The 18,311-nt window shown below is 42.1% G+C and overlaps 1 protein-coding gene across 1 annotated transcript in view; it reads left to right on the top strand.

The window, feature by feature from the left end:
* The window catches only part of MYO10 (myosin X), a 171,446-nt gene that overhangs the window by 147,208 nt on the left and 5,927 nt on the right, over positions 1-18,311 (top strand). The window contains exons 27-37 of the mRNA XM_075417122.1: positions 318-561; positions 1,800-1,895; positions 5,262-5,355; positions 6,140-6,195; positions 8,604-8,746; positions 9,200-9,394; positions 10,544-10,701; positions 11,945-12,068; positions 13,891-14,188; positions 15,803-16,010; positions 17,772-17,908. Of these exons, the coding sequence (XP_075273237.1) occupies positions 318-561; positions 1,800-1,895; positions 5,262-5,355; positions 6,140-6,195; positions 8,604-8,746; positions 9,200-9,394; positions 10,544-10,701; positions 11,945-12,068; positions 13,891-14,188; positions 15,803-16,010; positions 17,772-17,908 (1,753 nt within the window). The remainder of the gene's footprint in view (positions 1-317; positions 562-1,799; positions 1,896-5,261; positions 5,356-6,139; positions 6,196-8,603; positions 8,747-9,199; positions 9,395-10,543; positions 10,702-11,944; positions 12,069-13,890; positions 14,189-15,802; positions 16,011-17,771; positions 17,909-18,311) is intronic.

The following is an 18,311-nucleotide window of genomic DNA, read 5'->3' as shown; positions in this document are numbered from 1 at the left end:
CACAGAATCACAGAATGGTAGGGGTTGGAAGGGACCTCTGTAGGTCATCTAGTCCAACCCTCCTGCCATATATGGTTTTGTTATGTAGAGATTTATTATAATTTATAGTTTAAGGGTCTTTGGATTGCCAGCAATATTGGTGGCCTTAAGGATGTGCAAAAATGAGATCTTTGGCTTCGTGGCTTACAGCAGAGGCTCAGTTTAAGTACAGCGCTGTTGGTCAGCATCTTCCAGCGTTGGTTTGGTCACAGCTTCTGTTTTATAATATAATTGTTTGTCTTAACTACGTCTAAACCCACATCTGTCTCTCTTGCCAGGTGGCTTAATAAACACATGGAAGCGACGCTGGTGTGTCCTGAAGGATGAGACCTTCCTGTGGTTTCGTTCCAAGCAGGAAGCACTTAAGCAGGGCTGGCTTCACAAAAAGGGGGGTGGATCATCTACGCTTTCCAGAAGGAACTGGAAGAAACGATGGTTTGTTCTTAGGCAGTCCAGGTTGATGTACTTTGAAAATGACAGTGAAGAAAAGCTAAAGGGTGCCATTGATGTCCGAACAGCCAAGTAGGTTTATATGTATTTGTGTTAGCCATAGTTCCTCCTAAATACTTCTTGGGGCTTAATCTGCAAAGATGTGGAGTGCCCTGCCTTCAAATTGTGTGAATGCAAGCATGAGGGTGTGTGTGATGAAGTTATTGAAAGCAAGTGTTGTCCTTACTCGGCTCTCTCTTAAGTCTACGGAGTGCTCCAGAGCAAAGCCCGTGCCAAATACTTCAGAAAACTGCTGCTATAATGAACCCATCTATGCTTTCTCCCAGACTGGAGGCCCTGCTTAGTCTGTAATGATTCCCAAGGCAATTTGGGGAATGTTGCCAAGTCCATAGCTGCAGGCAAGCCTAGAATGGAGAGGGTGAAATTAGTAGGCCCTGAATATATTTAAGTTAGCATGGGTCAAAGCTGTATCTTCTCTATGCATTTATGATTTTTTTGATGTTTGAAATAATTGTGTTAGCAGTAGAGAAGTCTTTAAAATGCAGATACTCATTTTAAAAATATAGAATTACTAAACCTAATTTAATAACTTACATCATGCTAACTATAGTTCCTTATGCCTTAAATTCTATGCTTCCCGAAGCATGCATCAAAAAAGTTTTGTAAAGGATGGTATTTTTCCTTTGAAACAGTCAGAATGCTTTATGAATTTACGGATTATCTAACTAATATAAAATTAGAGTATGCTAGCATTGGTAGTCTCATTTCTGTGTAAAAGTGTACCTAAGCTTTCTTCCAAGGTAGAGAAAAATAGAAATGGCTGAAAGACCTGATTCCACTCTGCTGGAGTCATGTCTGGAGTTGCCTTTATGCTGACTCACAACCACACAGAATCACTGATTCAGGTTTTTTTTTTGCTTTTGGTTTTTAACCCTTAAAGCTTTCTTTTTACCACTCCAAAAATTACTTGAGTGTGCAATCAGTTCAGAAATATATCCATTTCTTAACTCAGTTATCCTCGCCTCTCTTGAGGTTCTATAGTTCTTGTTAAAACAATAACAGAATAGTCAACTTGATGTAGTGACATTCATAATAGTTTGAATATTTGTACTGTATAGGCAGAAAACACAACTGTAGTTTGGTGAATTAATACTGTCTGATAAATCAGATTGTGAGTCTTGCAAATTAATCTGATGAAGGCTGACTGCTGTTATTTGAAGTATCAGTAGTTTGTGATCCTCTCAGCAGAACGGAGTTTTCAAAATGTTGACAGTCTCTGATGCTCAGTCTTGGTCTTTTCTTCTTTTCAGAGAGATCGTTGATAATACAGGCAAAGAAAACGGTATTGATCTAGTAATGGGTGATAGGACCTACCACTTAATTGCTGAGTCTCCTGAGGATGCAAGGTATGAAAATCATCAGGCCTTTTTCTTTTTTTTTTTTTCTTTACTTTTTAACATCTGTGTCATTCTGACTTGTGCTTGCCGTTAATTTGTTTACCCACTGCCACAAAATATTCAGGCTGCGTTGTAAATGTTGCATTTAACAATTTTTTTGAAAGGCCTGTTGAGAATTAAGTCTTGTGGCAGAGCACTACTGGGAAGAGTCAGACTGCCAATGAAGATTGGCCTAGAACTCGGCTGCTCCCCATTTATTACTGGGAACTTTCTGAAATGTGGTATGTCTGTAGAGGGGCAGTCATCAGCCATTGGTGCTTGTCTTGTGCATTACCCTGCTGTGTTTAGCTGCACAGATTAAATCAATATTTAAGACCCTATAATCTGCCTGAAATAAAGTACTGGCCTTTAGGATCTGTTTGCCTAAGCAAAGCCTAATATTTTTTTCAGATAAAAGTTGTAATGTGGTCACTGTATTTTAGGATGAAAGCATGTTGGTGAATAAGAAGAGGGTGCAACAGAGTGTTTCCCTTTCTGCTGACTTAGAAAGGGTCTTGTTTTTGTTGCTAAAGGATCCGTATCAAACTGCAGAGGGGCGCTGGTAGGTGAGGAGCAAACTTGACGTGTCAGATCAGTTCTAGTGCATCTTTAAAAAAAATTACAAACCCGACACTGCAGTTCATGTGAGATAATAATATGCTTGCCCATAAATTCAAGCATTTAAATAAAGTGAACTTAGTAATCAAAGCTTATTACCCACTGCCTTGCTGCCCCAAGGCCAGAATACACGATGCCTGTGTCAACATCACTGGAGTTAGTTTTGCTCTGAAGCCCTGAAAGTTGCTGTGTGTTCTGTTCTTTTTAAAGGTATAATACCTGCCTATATCACAGGACCCTGAGAATAAATTTAACAGTGCTTACAATGCAGAATCGTTCTTTTTTTTGAGGCATCCTTGAAATTATCCTTGAAATAAGTATGAGCTTTTCAGTACTCATTGTTAAGATTCTTGTGTGATGTGAGTATATTTTAAAATAAAGGTTTAGCTAAAGTGTCTTCTATTAGACTTTTGTACATGCCCTAGGGACCAATAAGAAATTATCAGCATAAAAACTTGTCTGTTGCCATGCGTCTCTCGTTTTTTTCTTAAACGTGGAGGAAGATACGCTAGATGCTATTGTTGTGTAGAGTACACATAACACACCATCCAGGTTAAATTACTTTTTACCAGTGTAATTCATGTTTCTTTTTTCTCAGTCATCCCAGAAGGCTTTAATGAGGGAGATGTGTAAGGATTTGCAGACGGGCTCAAGTCAAAGTCTCGTTAATGTTTGGCATTGCTAAAAGTGAAGTACAAAATTACTGGACTCTGTTGGTTCTGGATCTGCTATTGAAAAAACAGATTTTGTCCATGGGCTAGGTCATGATCATGCCTTTTGTTCAAGTGACGGGAAAAAGCAAGAGAAACATCACCCCCCCATACCCCCCCCAAAGAGGAATTACTAATGTGATCATGGAAGTGTATTTGAGGACAGAAGTAATGTTTCAGTGGGCAGCCATTGCTGAGGGTTCATTCCTTTCAAACCCCTACTCTGTATTTTTCCCTGCTCCTGGGTGCTAGGACTCAGCTGAAGACCAAAGGAGGTGCTGAGAGGGAAGAAAGCGACAGGGCAGTAAAATCTGCCTTTGTCTTTTGCAAAGTGCCAGGATTAATTTCTTTTTCATTGTTTTACACGAAGATTACATGAAATTCTGAAAACTCTGAATTCTTCTTTAAAATCCAAGAATAAATTATTACTAACTGTGCATACAGTGCTACAAAGTCTTTTTTTCTTTTTAAATAGAAGATTGAGATTTAAATACATTTGCAATTCCTGAGGTCAGAAAGGGAAGCTGAATTTAATTTGTGGGAATCTTTTGGTAGATGAGGTTTACTTTTCTTTAGCTGGTGTTTCCTTCTCTTGAGATGACCCTTCCCTCGTTTTGAGGGGTTTTCAGTGACATTGTCTTACATCCAGCAAAGTAAGTGCTAAGCACAGCCTCTCTGGGGCTATCTCTGAGTCTTAACAAAAGAATCAGACCTAAATATGTTCTCATCTTCTTTATTGTCAGGCACTCTAAATTGTTGTTTTTCTTCATGCTTCGCGTTGTTTCTACTGAAAGCATAAGCTGCTAGAAGGGGTTTAGGATATGGCAGCGATGGTACTGTTTGACAGACTACACAGTTTTTCTCAAGCTATTCTGGCAGTTTGGTTTCCAGATACCTACATTATGTAGAAATCAGTCGGCTTCTGAACGCTGGAGTTAAGGAGGCAGCACTTCAGTGTCACAGGCATAAATTCTGTGACTATAAGCAGCTGCGGAAAGGATAGCTTTGTATTTAAAGTGAGTAGTTTTGCATTTGTTTCCTCAGCCCGTGGTGGAGGAGAAGCCTCTGCAGAAAAGCGAGGATTCTGTTTCAAAGGCTGGGCTTCTCAGCCCTTTGAAAACTTGGCCCCAGGTGGTTTTCATTAGAATGGCAAATTCATATCTCAGAGAATGGCATTCAGGAACCTGCCGAACAGGCCAAGCTCTGCCCTCAGATTTCAGTGGGATTGCTTCGAGCAGTTGAGCTTTATCATACACCAGTGCCAGGAGGGTCGAGATTTCCCAGAAGCAGAAGGTGTGGTTGGAATTAAATCCTGCTGCAATTGCTGCTGAGCACTAGGGGCCGAAGTACTGGGAACCTCTCTGCTAGTTCTCCTGTTGTGGACGATACAAGGCTACTGGAGTGGCACAGATTGGCTCTGGTTCAACCTCACTGGTCCTTCCAGCAGCTGCATTTTCCAGTGCTCTGTAGGGAACAAAAAATGCAGAGGTATTTGCTTGGGGTTTTTATTCTTTTTCCAGAGGACTTGATGGACTTGGGTGGTCTTTGCAGAAGTATCACTGTGAGAAACTGTTGCCAGTCATGCTATCAGTGCAGCAGAATTTGTAATCTGAAGGCTGGGTTTCAAATTAAAGGCTTTGCAGGTAGCTAGCAATGTATTTTTTTCCAGATGAAATGTGTGGAATGTGTTATAAATACTCTCCAAGCACTCAAGACGTTTCAGTGTGCTTATTGCCAGCTTTTCAGAGACGCCACTTTTCGTACAAGGTGTTTGTCTTCCGGAAGAAGAGTACGGCGTGACCTTGGATGGGAGATCTGGAGGGGCTTGTTTGTACCCAGTATTACCTGAACTGACATAAAACCTTGCTGCTTTTGTGCCTGTTGACAAAAGGAATCTTAAGCAATTTCAAAAACCTGCAGAACCTGCTAGATCTCTGCAGAACAAAGGTGACAAAAGGCTTGTGCAGAAGCAACGTTTGACTTAACACTGGTGCCTTTCTCTCCACAGCCAGTGGTTTAGTGTACTGAGCCAAGTTCACGCGTCCACAGAGCAAGAGATCCGAGAGATGCATGATGAGCAGGCAAATCCACAGAATGCTGTGGTAAGTCTAAGTCTGAAGAACTTTTCAAAGCAAATATTTTTAGGAAACCAGGAGCACTGTGGTGGCCACAGCTTCTGAGAGTCACAACCTAGGTTTGCTTAAATGCAGTGGTAGCTGTGACACTGGCTAGAGGCTCCATGTCCTTGACCCTGTAGCTATACAAGAGGAGAGTCTGACTTCTGATTCCTCTCCTGTCATTCACCTTGATGAAAAATGAGTGTTGGTTTTGGGGTTGCTTTTTTCTGGTCCAGTTCCCTGTCACACCACAGTGTATGCTTGAGTTTGAAGTTTTGCAAAGATACAGTTCATGAGTAAATTAAAAACCCTGGACTAGAAAATTTGAAATTTCTCTGGTCCTGCATTTAGCTTTCTATACAACACACACTGGGAATAAATAGGATAAATTTGGAACGTAATATCAAGCAAAGGGAGATAAAAACTTCTGATTAATGGCTGCATAAGTTTGTTCTGAGAGGATGCTGGTTACATTGGGATGACACTTTTAGATGAAAAATTCAAGCAGGTTTGGAAACATAGAAAAATTAAGAGGAGTTTTTGAGCTGCCTCCAGCTTAACTAGAGATAATCTTTTACTGGATGTATTTATCTGAGTCTGTTAGATTCCCCCTCAGCAGTTTCAATGGTTAAGAGAAACTGATGCCCAGATCTGCAGTTCATTTTGCTTGATCAAAGCTGCTGCTCCTTTCACCTGTCTCTGAGAAGAGTGCTGTGGGTAATGTTATAGTAAATGTCTTCCTCCTCTTCTGTTGGATGTTTGTTTGCAGGGTACGCTGGATGTAGGACTAATTGATTCTGTCTGTGCCGCTGACAACCCAGATAGGTAAGTCAGAACCATGCCTGGTGACTTTCTTTCTTTTTCTCCTTTCTTTAGCCAAAATTGTATGCTTTAGTCCCTATATTCTACTGACCAACCATGCCTTAAAGTGATTCATTATTGTCTCCCTTTCCATAGCACTAAACACCACATGTTGAGACAGGGAATAGGAACGGCGGTGTTTTTTGAGGGGGCGTCACTAACTTCCCTGACACTGCTTCACATATGAACTGTTCAGCTACTGAAGTGATCCAGAAGTAGAAGATTAAATATTTCTTTCATTTGTATAAGTAATGCTCCTGATAAACAGCAGCTTATTTTTGATCCCTTTAGCAAGATAGTAGGCAGAAAAATTCATTTTAACATTTTTCTGTTCAGCTTCTCATGAAAAAATGTTGTATTCTACAGGGATTAGAATTATTTCCCAGAATAAAAATATCTTCTAACAAAGATGATGATGCAGCATAAAAAATAACCATCAGCATATTCTTAGTTCTTGAACAAGTAGTATTGTTTTGGGAGATAAAAAGTAATCTGGGTTCAGGCGATGACCCTGGTTATAAGGTTGCTGACTGTGAGGTATCATTTGTGCTGTAGGAGTTCCTCACTGGACATGTGTGACACAGCTGGGTTTAAGTTACTGGTTTGTCCTTGGCCTGCCAAGACACTGATGCCACAAGTAACGGTGATTATAAGCCTAGGTTTCCTAAACAATACAACACAGAAGTCCAGAGCTTTCAAAATTTTAAGGCAGAAAGACATTTCTCCTGTAAGTGTTTTTCACACAGATTTTTTTTTTACTTGTAGTTTTTTTTTTTTTTTTTTAGTTCTCTGAATCTAAATCAGCAATGGAAGATTTTTAAATTAGGAAACAAATTTGCCAAATACAAGCAATAGATTATTTTTATCTTGACACATATGAACCCCCTATTGCAACCTGAGAAGAGAGAAGCTGAGCAGAGAGCCCACTGAATCTCTATTCAGAAAGAATCCCAAGAACGGGGCTTCCATTATTTTCCTAACCGGGGAGGCGGAGAGGGGAGCCCGGAAGGTTGGCTACTGTTGGTCATGACCTCCTGTTTGGTAGCTTGGTCGACCTTAGCCTATACCTTAGCGCTCTCCTGTTTCAGTTCTCTCCAGCTCATCTGTAGCTTCTGTCCCGTACATCACATTGTCCGGCTTTCCGGAGTGTACTTCAGGTAGCTCAATCTAAAGCCGCCTCCTCTTCAGACATTTTAAGATACGGTCAACAAAATTATTCTGTTTGGTTCACATGCCCGCTTGTTTCCTCATCCACCGCTCTTCCCGAGCAGTGCAGCGCTTCAGCACCACAGTGAGTGTGACCAAAGCGTTGGGTTCTGGTCGCTCCCTTGTCCCCTTCTGCGGCGCTGGTGAGCACTAGCTGTAGGTAACTCTTGGATAATTTTTAAGATAACTCACACACTTCTCATGTTACTTGATTTACTGTAACCTCCCTTCACACAGTGTTCTGATTTTTCCCCCTAATCATTTTATTTGCTTTTTTCTTTATCCTGTCATCCATCTAGCTTTTACATGGCACACACTGTTCTTGGAGAATGATACCGTATTTGGGTGAACCTCTCCATCCTCATAAACAATTTTTGATTGGTTCTAATTTCTACCCAGTTACCTTCTTGCAAGAACTGTAAAAGGAAGGCCCATGAGCTTCTCATGCATGGGGTGGCCCAGACCACATCATTGCCATTTTCTCCATTTGATACAGTTCTTAAAAGCTGTGTGTGTTCCAGGATGAAAAAATTAATTGTGAAGGGTTAAAGCAAGTGTCTGTAGGCTGAAAAACCTGCCTCTAATCCAGAGAGCCATCAGCACAGTTCACTTGGGCTAGTTCTTCATGCTTCAGTGAATCCTGGTGTAGGACTGGGTGAAAGCCAGACTCTCATTAAAAATAGATTGCACTCCGCGAATTGGGTTGCGCTGCATTAAAAATGAAAGAGTCTGTGTTCACATGCTGCTTCACTGTAGACCTTTGTAAATGGTAGTTGATTTTAGCTAATGTAACTACTGAAGCAGACACTCTAAGTAGATCTGACCCTGAAACACAGTTCTGATTCACATCCAAAGCTGATTAAAGACTGGAGGTTTTTCTCACCATGGTTTTATTTTGAGATAGGACAAGTTGCCGTTTAATGTAAACTTTCCCACCACTCGTAGCCGTAGCATTTTGGTGTGAATCCAGCATAGCTGAGTCTTTTCAAATGCTTCTTTTTTTTTTTTTTTTAGGTTTAGTGGTGTTGAAATAAATGTTTTAGAGGTGGGCAGTAGTTGTCTGAATAGAAAATGCAAACAACGGGCAGTGTGTATGGTTATGGTGAATGAGGTAAACAGTACATGTTGATGGTGAAGGCTTTTTCAATCTTCATTTGTTTTCATAGACCCAACTCATTTGTGATCATCACTGCTAATCGTGTTCTTCACTGTAATGCTGACACTCCTGAAGAGATGCATCACTGGATAACCCTGCTCCAAAGGTCGAAGGGGGACACGAGAGTGGAGGGACAGGAATTCATTGTGAGGGGTAAGAACGGAGTGGGGCAGTAACAAAGTAATTAACATCCATTAAGCCTTGAAGAGATTGTTATCACAATGCAATCTGGGTAATATGCTAGCACTGCGTGGCAGTGTTGGAGCCTCATCTTTGTACGGTGGAATATACTCACAAATTAATACAGCTGAAATTATACTCCTGCTGTGCCATGTAAGAAAACACTGTAATGATGATAAAAGTGGTTTTGTAAGTTGGCAAAAGAATTTTTCTAGATAAATACGAAAGTTGAAAAGTTTTCATATTAATTTTCCATCTTCATCATTTCATTGTTTGAGAATTTTACTCAAAGTTGTTTAATATGTCGGCTAAAGAATTCACATCGTACCTTTGTTGTTGTTGAAAGTATACAACTAACTTTTAACAACGTAGTTTTGTCCAGCTCTGTTTAAAAAAGAAGCATGATTCAAATTGTGTCCTTAACAGGATGGCTGCACAAGGAAGTAAAGAACAACCCAAAAGTGTCTTCACTGAAACTGAAGAAGCGTTGGTTTGTTTTGACGCACAATTCTTTGGACTACTACAAGAGTTCAGAGAAAAATGCTTTGAAACTGGGTACGTTGGTCCTGAACAGCCTCTGCTCCGTGGTCCCACCTGATGAAAAAATCTTCAAAGAGACAGGTAGTTGTTTGCTCTTGTTCAAATATGCTTTCTGTTGCCTTCTGTCCTGCTTCCTAGTAATGCAACAAACAGCGCATGCAAATACTTTAAAAGGATTCTTATGGTTGCAGTTTGATGAACAAATCGAGTTCCTAAGTCACTGAGGCATTTTACAGGGAATTACTGGTCAAGAAACAGAGGTAATAACGTATACAGGAGTGAATCTTGTTCTCGCCAGCATTTGGGTTACTGTAGGCTCACGGTGCTGCTGAGTTAGTGAGAACACTTACGCTTACGCATCGAAGACCTGGGGAAAGACATATGGGTAGCGCTCTCCTCATACATTATTTTATGTGCTGAGGAGCTCTGAGGACTAGCATTGGTGGAGCAAGTATAGGGAGATCTAGAGTAGGAGTCCAGTTTGTGCTAACCTACGTACTACACCTGAGTCAGCTCCCTGCGCATTTTCAGAACTGGTTTTCAGCTCGGAAGTGGCCGTTTGCAAATGAGAAGCGACTGTTGGCAGCCCTGTGTAGTCTCACTGGGGTCACTGACGCTTCAAAGAGGCTTTCGCTAGTGGAAGGTGAAACAGTTTTTCTTTATTTGAAGCGCCTTCGTAAAAAGCCTGTACAAGGATGCAGAGAGAGAATCTGAACTGCAATGCTCTTCCTGTCGTAGCTGCCACTTCGTTGGTGTGAAATTAATGACCTTTTTACAGAAGAGGTGGTTCGTGCTTTATACCTGTTTGCACACGTGCCACAGGCGACGAAAGACGCTCACGTACAAAGCAAGACTGCTTCACATGTGCGTGTTACAGACAGGACTGGAGAAGTAGGGCCCACAAGCCACAGGCAGCCAACAGTGTCCCATAGTGTTGTCTTATGGTCACTTTTACCAAGATTACTGGATAAAATGGGAGGCTGCGTGATGGCAGTTGTACTCTGAGATTACTCCTAGCCTTTTTCTGAAGGAGAGAATCTCCTTTAATACCATAGTATCTTTATTATGACACTTAATTACTCGTACAACTTCTTTGTTCCTCAAAAACTGCCAGCATGATCCAGAGTGCAGCACTCAGGGTCTGGTGGGACTACAGCCCTTTTCAGATAGAAGTTGGGGTATTTTTATATATACAGCTTGTATGATTAATAGTTTTTACTGTTGTGCTAGGTTACTGGAATGTGACTGTATACGGACGCAAACATTGTTACCGTCTCTATACGAAATTGCTTAATGAGGCGACGCGCTGGTCAAGTGCCATCCAGAATGTGATTGACACAAAAGCGCCAATTGATACACCAACTCAGCAACTGATTCAGGATATCAAGGTAGGCACGAACAGGAGGGCGTGGGGTGGGAAACATACGTTGCCTAAATATTTGAAATCAGTCTCATTTTCATGTTGGCTTTGCCATATGGGGTAATAAAGCAGAAGATGTGAGTTTTAATCACACAGTGACATGGATGGAAATTGTGGGACCTGAATGTGTTCACTGACCTGATAAAGGAATTTCTGTCTAAACAGCAAAAGAGCAAAGTATGAAGTGCAGCTTGGAGGACAAGACGGATAACTTTTTTCCATGAGAACAGGAACAAGTTCTGCTGGTTTTGTATAACTTGAGAGACGTTGCTAAACCAGGCTGTAGAGCGCAGTGTGCAGGTTCATGGGTTGGCAGACCTGTTTGGCCCTGTCCACAGCGAGCAGCGCACCAGGATGTGGACTAGACAGCTCCTGTGATTTGTTTCGTTCTGCTTCATTTCTTGTGCTATGATAGCACAGGCTCAACATCTCATGCCTCTGCGTGATGAGATGCACATTCAATCAGTGCTTGCTGCTTTATGGTCCTGTTGGAGACATTGCATGCATAGCCAGAGAATGTATTTCTGGAGATTTTGCTAATCTGTTTTCAGGAGAGAGGATGATGGTTTTCAGAAGAAACTAAAAAAAAAACACAACCAAGTATCAAGTCCTAAATTCCAAGACTATGAAGGCTGTTCTTCAGAGCAGTAGAAATGTGTGGAGGTTCGGGACTGACAGAAGACAGTGGTCACACATCTGTCACACTTGGCCTAAGAAAGAACAGTATTTAGATGTCAGAGTAGGTGCATCAGGTTTAGAGCAGCAGTTTTTCTGGACTGTTTTGTTATGGTAGCTCCTGTAGATTCTCCCTGGAAAGGCCAGTTAGTTACGCTGGAAAAATATTTTTAAATAAAATTTGAATACAGATGTCTTAATTCCAGTTAGGAAATACTGAAGTAAAAACAATTGTAAAACTAAAACACACTTCAAAAAATTTCATGAAACTTCATTTTTATCTCCTGCAGCTGTGCTGTGGTTTGGTTTTTACTGCACAGATAAAGTAAGCTTACGCAAGGCCTGGGGTTAGCAGGTGCTGAGCATTCCTGAGCCCGCAGAGTGCCGTGGCAGCCGCAGTACCCACAGCTGGATTTAGCACCAAATGGTGTTGCTAACACTGAGGACTGGTTTTTTCACAGCCAACCGAAAGTCACAAAGCATTGCATTATGGCTAATGCTGGACCCCAAATCCTCCTTTTTTCTTACCCCAACAGGAAAACTGCCTGAATGCTGATGTGGTTGAACAGATTTATAAGAGAAACCCCATTCTCCGTTACACCCATCATCCATTGCACTCGCCGTTGCTGCCACTGCCGTATGGGGACATCAATCTGAACTGTAAGTTTTTCAGTCGTAGAAACAGTTTTCTGTACAAAAGACTAAACCAGAGGATGGGAGTTTTCAGTCAGTGGACTCTGGAGAAGTAATGGTAGGCCAAATACATTTTTACAATACAAATAGACACGTTTCCCTGTTCCGTTTCGGGGGGTAGAGGACAGCAGGTTTTCTAGCATAGAGCCATGGGCTTGTGCTCCTGCACAGGTGTTACAGAAGGGAAGGCTGCTGTTGCTGCTGTAATGTAACACGAACTTGTTGCCCCCACTAACACAGCTAAGACCACCGAGTTTGAAAAGCTTTATGCTGAAAAAAACCCTGAAATTATTATTAATTAATAAATTAGTAAAATTAAAAAAGCTTACGCAACTAAACCCAATTCAGTCTTCTTGACTCATATTTTCCTTCTCAAATTATTGTTGCTTCCTACCTCATGAGGGGAGCTGCAACAGCCACAGCTTCCGATTAACAAGTGTAAGTTTCATCAGTTGTGGTGGGAAGCATTATTTATGTGAAACAAGATCTGAGTAGACATGTAAGTTCGTTTACTCCCGAAACAGGTGTAACCATGTCTTTTAATATCCTTGGCTTAATCACTAACTTAGAAGTCTGTTTTGAATGAATGGTTCAGAGCTATTGACGGTTGTGAATTTGCTGTCCTCAAATGGATTTGCTGGTCTTATTCTGCCACTGCGTATTAAACAAGATATGACTCAGATCAGAAGTTTCATCCTTGGGAGGAAGGTGGGAGGTCCCCATTGATTAAAAGCTAAGGTACTTCAGGTAAGACTTCCTGATACCTCAAGTGATATCCTGCTCAAATAACAAGGAAAAGGGAAATCCTAGGAGGAGCCTTTCCCTTCTCTTCCCCCTCCTCCTCCTCCTCCTCCTCCTGTACAGTGGCAAGGTGCAGTTCTGGTCTTCTCTGCACTTGAGCTGGGTGTCCCACGCAGGAGCGCAGCGTGGATGCTCTCTGTTCCCCATGGGCAGGAACAGCTAGCTGCCTCTGGGGTAGAAGCCTTGCCAAAGTCTTCCCATACTAAATGTAGCTCCGCAGATGGACTGATGCTCAGCTATTGCCTTGACTTGCAGTTGAGTTCTTGTTATTTTCCCTATTAATATAATGTCAGGTTAGAAACTTCGTAACGTATGTCTGTACTGTTTTGTGCTTTGATGGTCAGTAGGCCTAACTGATTCAGACATCAGAGCAATCTCTTCCATCTCTTGAGCCCAAGTACTGCATGGTGCTTTGAAGTAGATTGTAAAAGTTGTTAGCCCACGCTGAATAACCTGTGGTACAAAAACAGTCACCAACTTTTCCGTCACTCAAGAAGGAAGTTGCGGTTTCATTGCAGTGATTTCGTTTAGAAGTGTTGTTTGGGTTTAATGGCAATGCTACTGCTGTAGACAGGAGCGATGCCGTATGTCTTTGTCACTTTCCGTAATGCAGTCACGCCTTACCTCCCTTGCGATCTGATTAGGTTTTCACTTTCCGGTGACAGCGAGAAGTGATAGACACTTCAGCAGAGTGGATTGCTCTGGATTGAAGATTCTCCATCAAAACAACTCTGGTCAAGGAAGAACACATTTTAAGTTACGTTGTCAGAAAATGTCAAAATGAGATTTCATTAATCTCGGATCAGATCTCAGTAGCAGAATAGCTCATAAAATGAGTTTGCATCATACATTTGAAATGGAAAAGATCCGTTGTAATATCCTGCATAAAAAGGGTCACAGAATAGCATTAAGTGATTCCTGTGTTAAGTCTGAGTGCTTTCTTTCATATCTCAGCCTAAGTACCTTTCTCCCTATTTTTCTTTCGTAGTGTTGAAGGACAAAGGCTACACAACTCTGCAGGATGAAGCCATCAAGATATTTAATTCTTTACAGCAGCTGGAGTCTATGTCAGATCCAATCCCTATAATCCAAGGCATCCTCCAAACAGGACATGATTTGCGACCCCTTCGAGATGAGCTCTACTGTCAGCTCATCAAGCAGACCAACAAAGTGCCTAACCCTGGGAGCGTGGGCAACCTGTATAGTTGGCAGATCCTCACCTGCATGAGTTGCACGTTCCTGCCGAGTCGCAGCATCCTCAAATATCTGAAGTTCCATCTCAAAAGGTGAGAAGCTTTGAACTACCAGAGCAAGAAAATAAGTTTCTTCACGCGCTGTTTTCTTCCCCACAACTTGTAACAGTGTTTAAATATCTGGAAGGGAGACTTGAAGATGCATTCACGTAGTGAACTGGTTATGCCAAACAATGAATCTAACAAAAATGTTGTAAGAAAAGTGTTCAGTCTAGGTGGAGTTACTCTCATTTGAAGAACCAGGCAAAATCCCACTAAACTGAATGTGTAATTTGTTAACGTTTACCAAAGGGGAGGGCTTTCTGTAACTGTATAAAGTTACTTAAATGACTTCAGCCGGTACCCCCCGGTATCATTCTCAACGGCCCAAGCTGTTAAAAATTGTGCATCCTGCTTACCTGAGTTTTGCGAGGTGCGCATCACGCACGCAAAAGAACGCTATAATGTTGAAAGATGTATTTGAGGTATAAATGTCTGTTTTGCAAATCTAATTTTAAGATGTTATTGACCATTAAAGAAAATAAATAAATCATTTTTGACAGTTCAGCACTAACTGGAATGTGGAGTTCCGCCTGCTGTGATGCAGCAGAAGAATGCAAAGAGTGTGTCATTAGGAAAGTTAGTCCACTAATAACAAACTGTTCTCTATAATTCAGAAGTCATGTCTGTGTGTGTCCTAGAGCATGGACTTTGTAAGTCACTTTACTGAATGTAATTATTTTATAAATATTTGTAAAATGCTTCTATTGAATATACACCTTTCAAGCAAAGTAAGATTAGTGAAAAACAGCAAGCACTTTATATAACTGTTAAAATGAAAAAATTCAACATTGATTCACTTTCTCAGTTTAACTCAGTTCATAAACTGGTCTCCCAGTTAAAAAAAGTGCAGCTAATACAACATTAGTAGTTTGGTTTCAGTATTACCGATGCATAGTCACCGTACAGCATTGCTGTAATCCCGCAGCAATCTTTTTGTGCCTCATCGATCACGAACCACTGCACTCCTTCACATAAATTTAACCTTAGTAGCTCTAAGAAGCTGGTATTTTGTCACTGGAAAGATTATAGAAACAGTCTGTACTGAAAGCTACCTGAATTCAACAGTTTTCAATAATTAAAAGTTTAGTTCATCGAAGTTGTTAGTGAATACTCGTAATGCTAACTGCTGAACAGTAAGGTCTAGAGAAACTCTTTAAGAAAATCAGGAATAGAAATGAAGTATCCGAAGTGACATTACCACAAAACTGAGCAGTCAAAAATATGTTTTTTTTGCTTTTTTCTGAAGTGCCTTAGTGCAGTTTTGTCTTCATTCAACAACTGTTATTGACAAAAAGGGGAGCTGATTACAAAAAGATTTTTATAGTTATCTTGCTGTCAGAACTGAGTCATTGCAAGGTTCTGGTAGTTAATGCTGTAAAAATAGTTCAGTTTTTGCGTTCCATTAGCTTTGAACGCATATAATTTGTGCCAAAGTAAATCACAGGTTAGTGCATTTTCCTCGCCAGTGAAGGTAAACCTCTGAGCGTGTCAGTTAAATAGCATACTGGATACATAAATACTTCCAGGAAAAAAAATCCATTCTCAAATGAGTAAACTTTGTATTTCACAGACTGGCAGCTTAACATAACAATATTTATCTCACAGGGTTCGTGACCAGTTTCCAGGAACTGAAATGGAGAAATACGCACTTTTTACCTATGAATCTCTGAAGAAAACCAAATGCAGAGAGTTTGTGCCGTCACGGGATGAAATCGAAGCTCTGATCGGCAGGCAGGAAATGACATCCACCGTGTATTGCCACGGTGGGGGCTCCTGTAAGATCACCATCAACTCGCACACCACAGCTGGAGAGGTGAGAAGTGGTGACAGTAAATGGCTTTGGCACAAAATCAGCACGTCCCTGTACGTGCCAGTTCCGGCCAGCAGCAGCATTAAACTTTAGAAGCGCTGGGGGTTTTCTCTACCGGCCTCCCCTTTCAGGGAGAGCCGTGGATGTTGTCTACCTTGACTTCAGCAAGGCTTTCGACACAGTCTCCCATGATATCCTCCTAGGGAAGCTGAGGAAGTGTGGGCTGGATGAGTGGTCGGTGAAGTGGATGAATGGCAGAACTCAGAGGGTTATCATCAGCGGCGCTGAGTCTAGTTGGAAGCTGGTAACAAGTGGTGTCCCCCAGGGGTCAGTACTGGGCCCAGTCTTGTTTAACTTCTTCATCAACGACCTGGATGAAGAGTTAGAATGTACCCTCAGCAAGTTTGCTGATGACACCAAACTGGGAGGTGTGGTAGACACACCAGAAGGCTGTGCTGCCATTCAGCGTGACCTGGATAGGCTGGAAAGTTGGACAGAGAGGAACCTGATGAGGTTCAACAAAGGCAAATGCAGGGTCCTGCACCTGGGGAGGAACAACCTCATGCACCAGTACAGGCTTGGGGTGGACCTGCTGGAGAGCAGCTCTGCGGAGAGGGACCTGGGCGTCCTGGTGGACAACAGGTTAACCATGAGCCAGCAGTGTGCCCTGGCTGCCAAGAAAGCCAATGGGATCCTGGGGTGCATCAAGAAGAGTGTGGCCAGCAGGACGAGGGAGGTTCTCCTTCCCCTCTACACTGCCCTGGTGAGGCCTCATCTGGAGTACTGTGTCCAGTTCTGGGCTCCCCAGTTCAAGAAAGATGAAGAGCTACTGGAGAGAGTCCAGCGGAGGGCTACAAGGATGATGAGGGGACTGGAACATCTCCCCTACGAGGAGAGGCTGAGGGAGCTGGGCTTGTTCAGCCTGAAGAAGAGAAGGCTGCGAGGGGACCTAATAAATGCTTATAAATATCTGAAGGGTGGGTGTCAGGAGGATGGGGCCAAGCTCTTTTCAGTGGTGCCCAGTGACAGGACAAGGGGCAATGGGCACAAACTGAAGCACAGGAAGTTCCGTCTGAACATGAGGAGGAACTTCTTCCCTCTGAGGGTGACGGAGCCCTGGCACAGGCTGCCCAGGGAGGTGGTGGAGTCTCCTTCTCTGGAGATATTCAAGACCCGCCTGGACAAGGTCCTGTGCAGCCTGCTGTAGGTGACCCTGCTTCGGCAGGAGGGTTGGACTAGATGACCCACAGAGGTCCCTTCCAACCCCTACTATTCTGTGATTCTGTGATTCTGTGAAGCTGACAGAGCTCTCCTGTCACTCCCCGGCGTGTTCTGAAGAAGTCTCTGCCAGAAAAACTGTCTTGACTCTGCAGAGGATTACCCAGCTGTGTTTCCCTCTTACAGGAAAAATTACAGGAAAGGCGAAGCAATTCAACAGAGGCCTTATTGGAATAACTCCAGTAGGTGCTGGTGTGCGTGAGAGCCAGGTTGCTTCCTGCAGCTGGACAGCTTTTGCTGAGCTGGTGAAATTATTACAGGGGTGATATCTGGCCAGGTGACAGCACACACATATTCCTAAAGAATCAGCATTATTTAGTATAAAAATTAAAGTGGGATTTGACAACAATACTGCTGATGAGAACACGTTATCAACATGTTTAGCCTAATGTAAAACCTAGCTCTGAATTTTCCTCTAATTATTTGTCTTACTCTGTGGTGCTGATTTTCCATGCTATGTTTCTTTCATGTGCTGTTTTGTGTTAGGTCGTTGAAAAGTTAATTCGTGGCTTGGCCATGGAGGATAGCAGAAATATGTTTGCTTTGTTTGAATACAACGGAACTACTGATAAAGCAATTGAAAGCAGGACCATTGTGGCTGATGTCTTGGCAAAATTTGAAAAGTGAGTGTGCCTCTCTTTCTCTTTCACCACTCTAATAAGTAGCAATTAAATACATTTCCAATGTCAGTAATGCAGAATTTTCTCTTTCTCTTGCTTGTTTGTGATAATGCAACACACATGGCCATTTCTGGAGCAAAAGCATCTTTATTTTTTTTTCTTAAAGGAATTAATGAGCCACCTATTCACTTGTGTTTGGTTTTCCTCTTTCTTGACACCAGCAGAGTAATATTTCTCATCCCTATTTCCACATTTTCTTTTCCACTATTAGAAATTCTTCCCTCATTACTAGCACTGCGCCTGCCCCAGTAGTGGGAGAACTGAACCCCAGGCAGTCATTGCTGTTCTGACTACCCGTTGCCTAACTTCACGTGGAAGTCACCACAGTACAGCTCACAACGTTTTT

Source organism: Opisthocomus hoazin, chromosome 3 (assembly GCF_030867145.1).
Source record: "Opisthocomus hoazin isolate bOpiHoa1 chromosome 3, bOpiHoa1.hap1, whole genome shotgun sequence".
Lineage (NCBI taxonomy): Eukaryota > Metazoa > Chordata > Aves > Opisthocomiformes > Opisthocomidae > Opisthocomus > Opisthocomus hoazin.
Note: the sequence above shows the minus strand (reverse complement) of the source record. Positions and strands in the feature narration are given on the sequence as shown.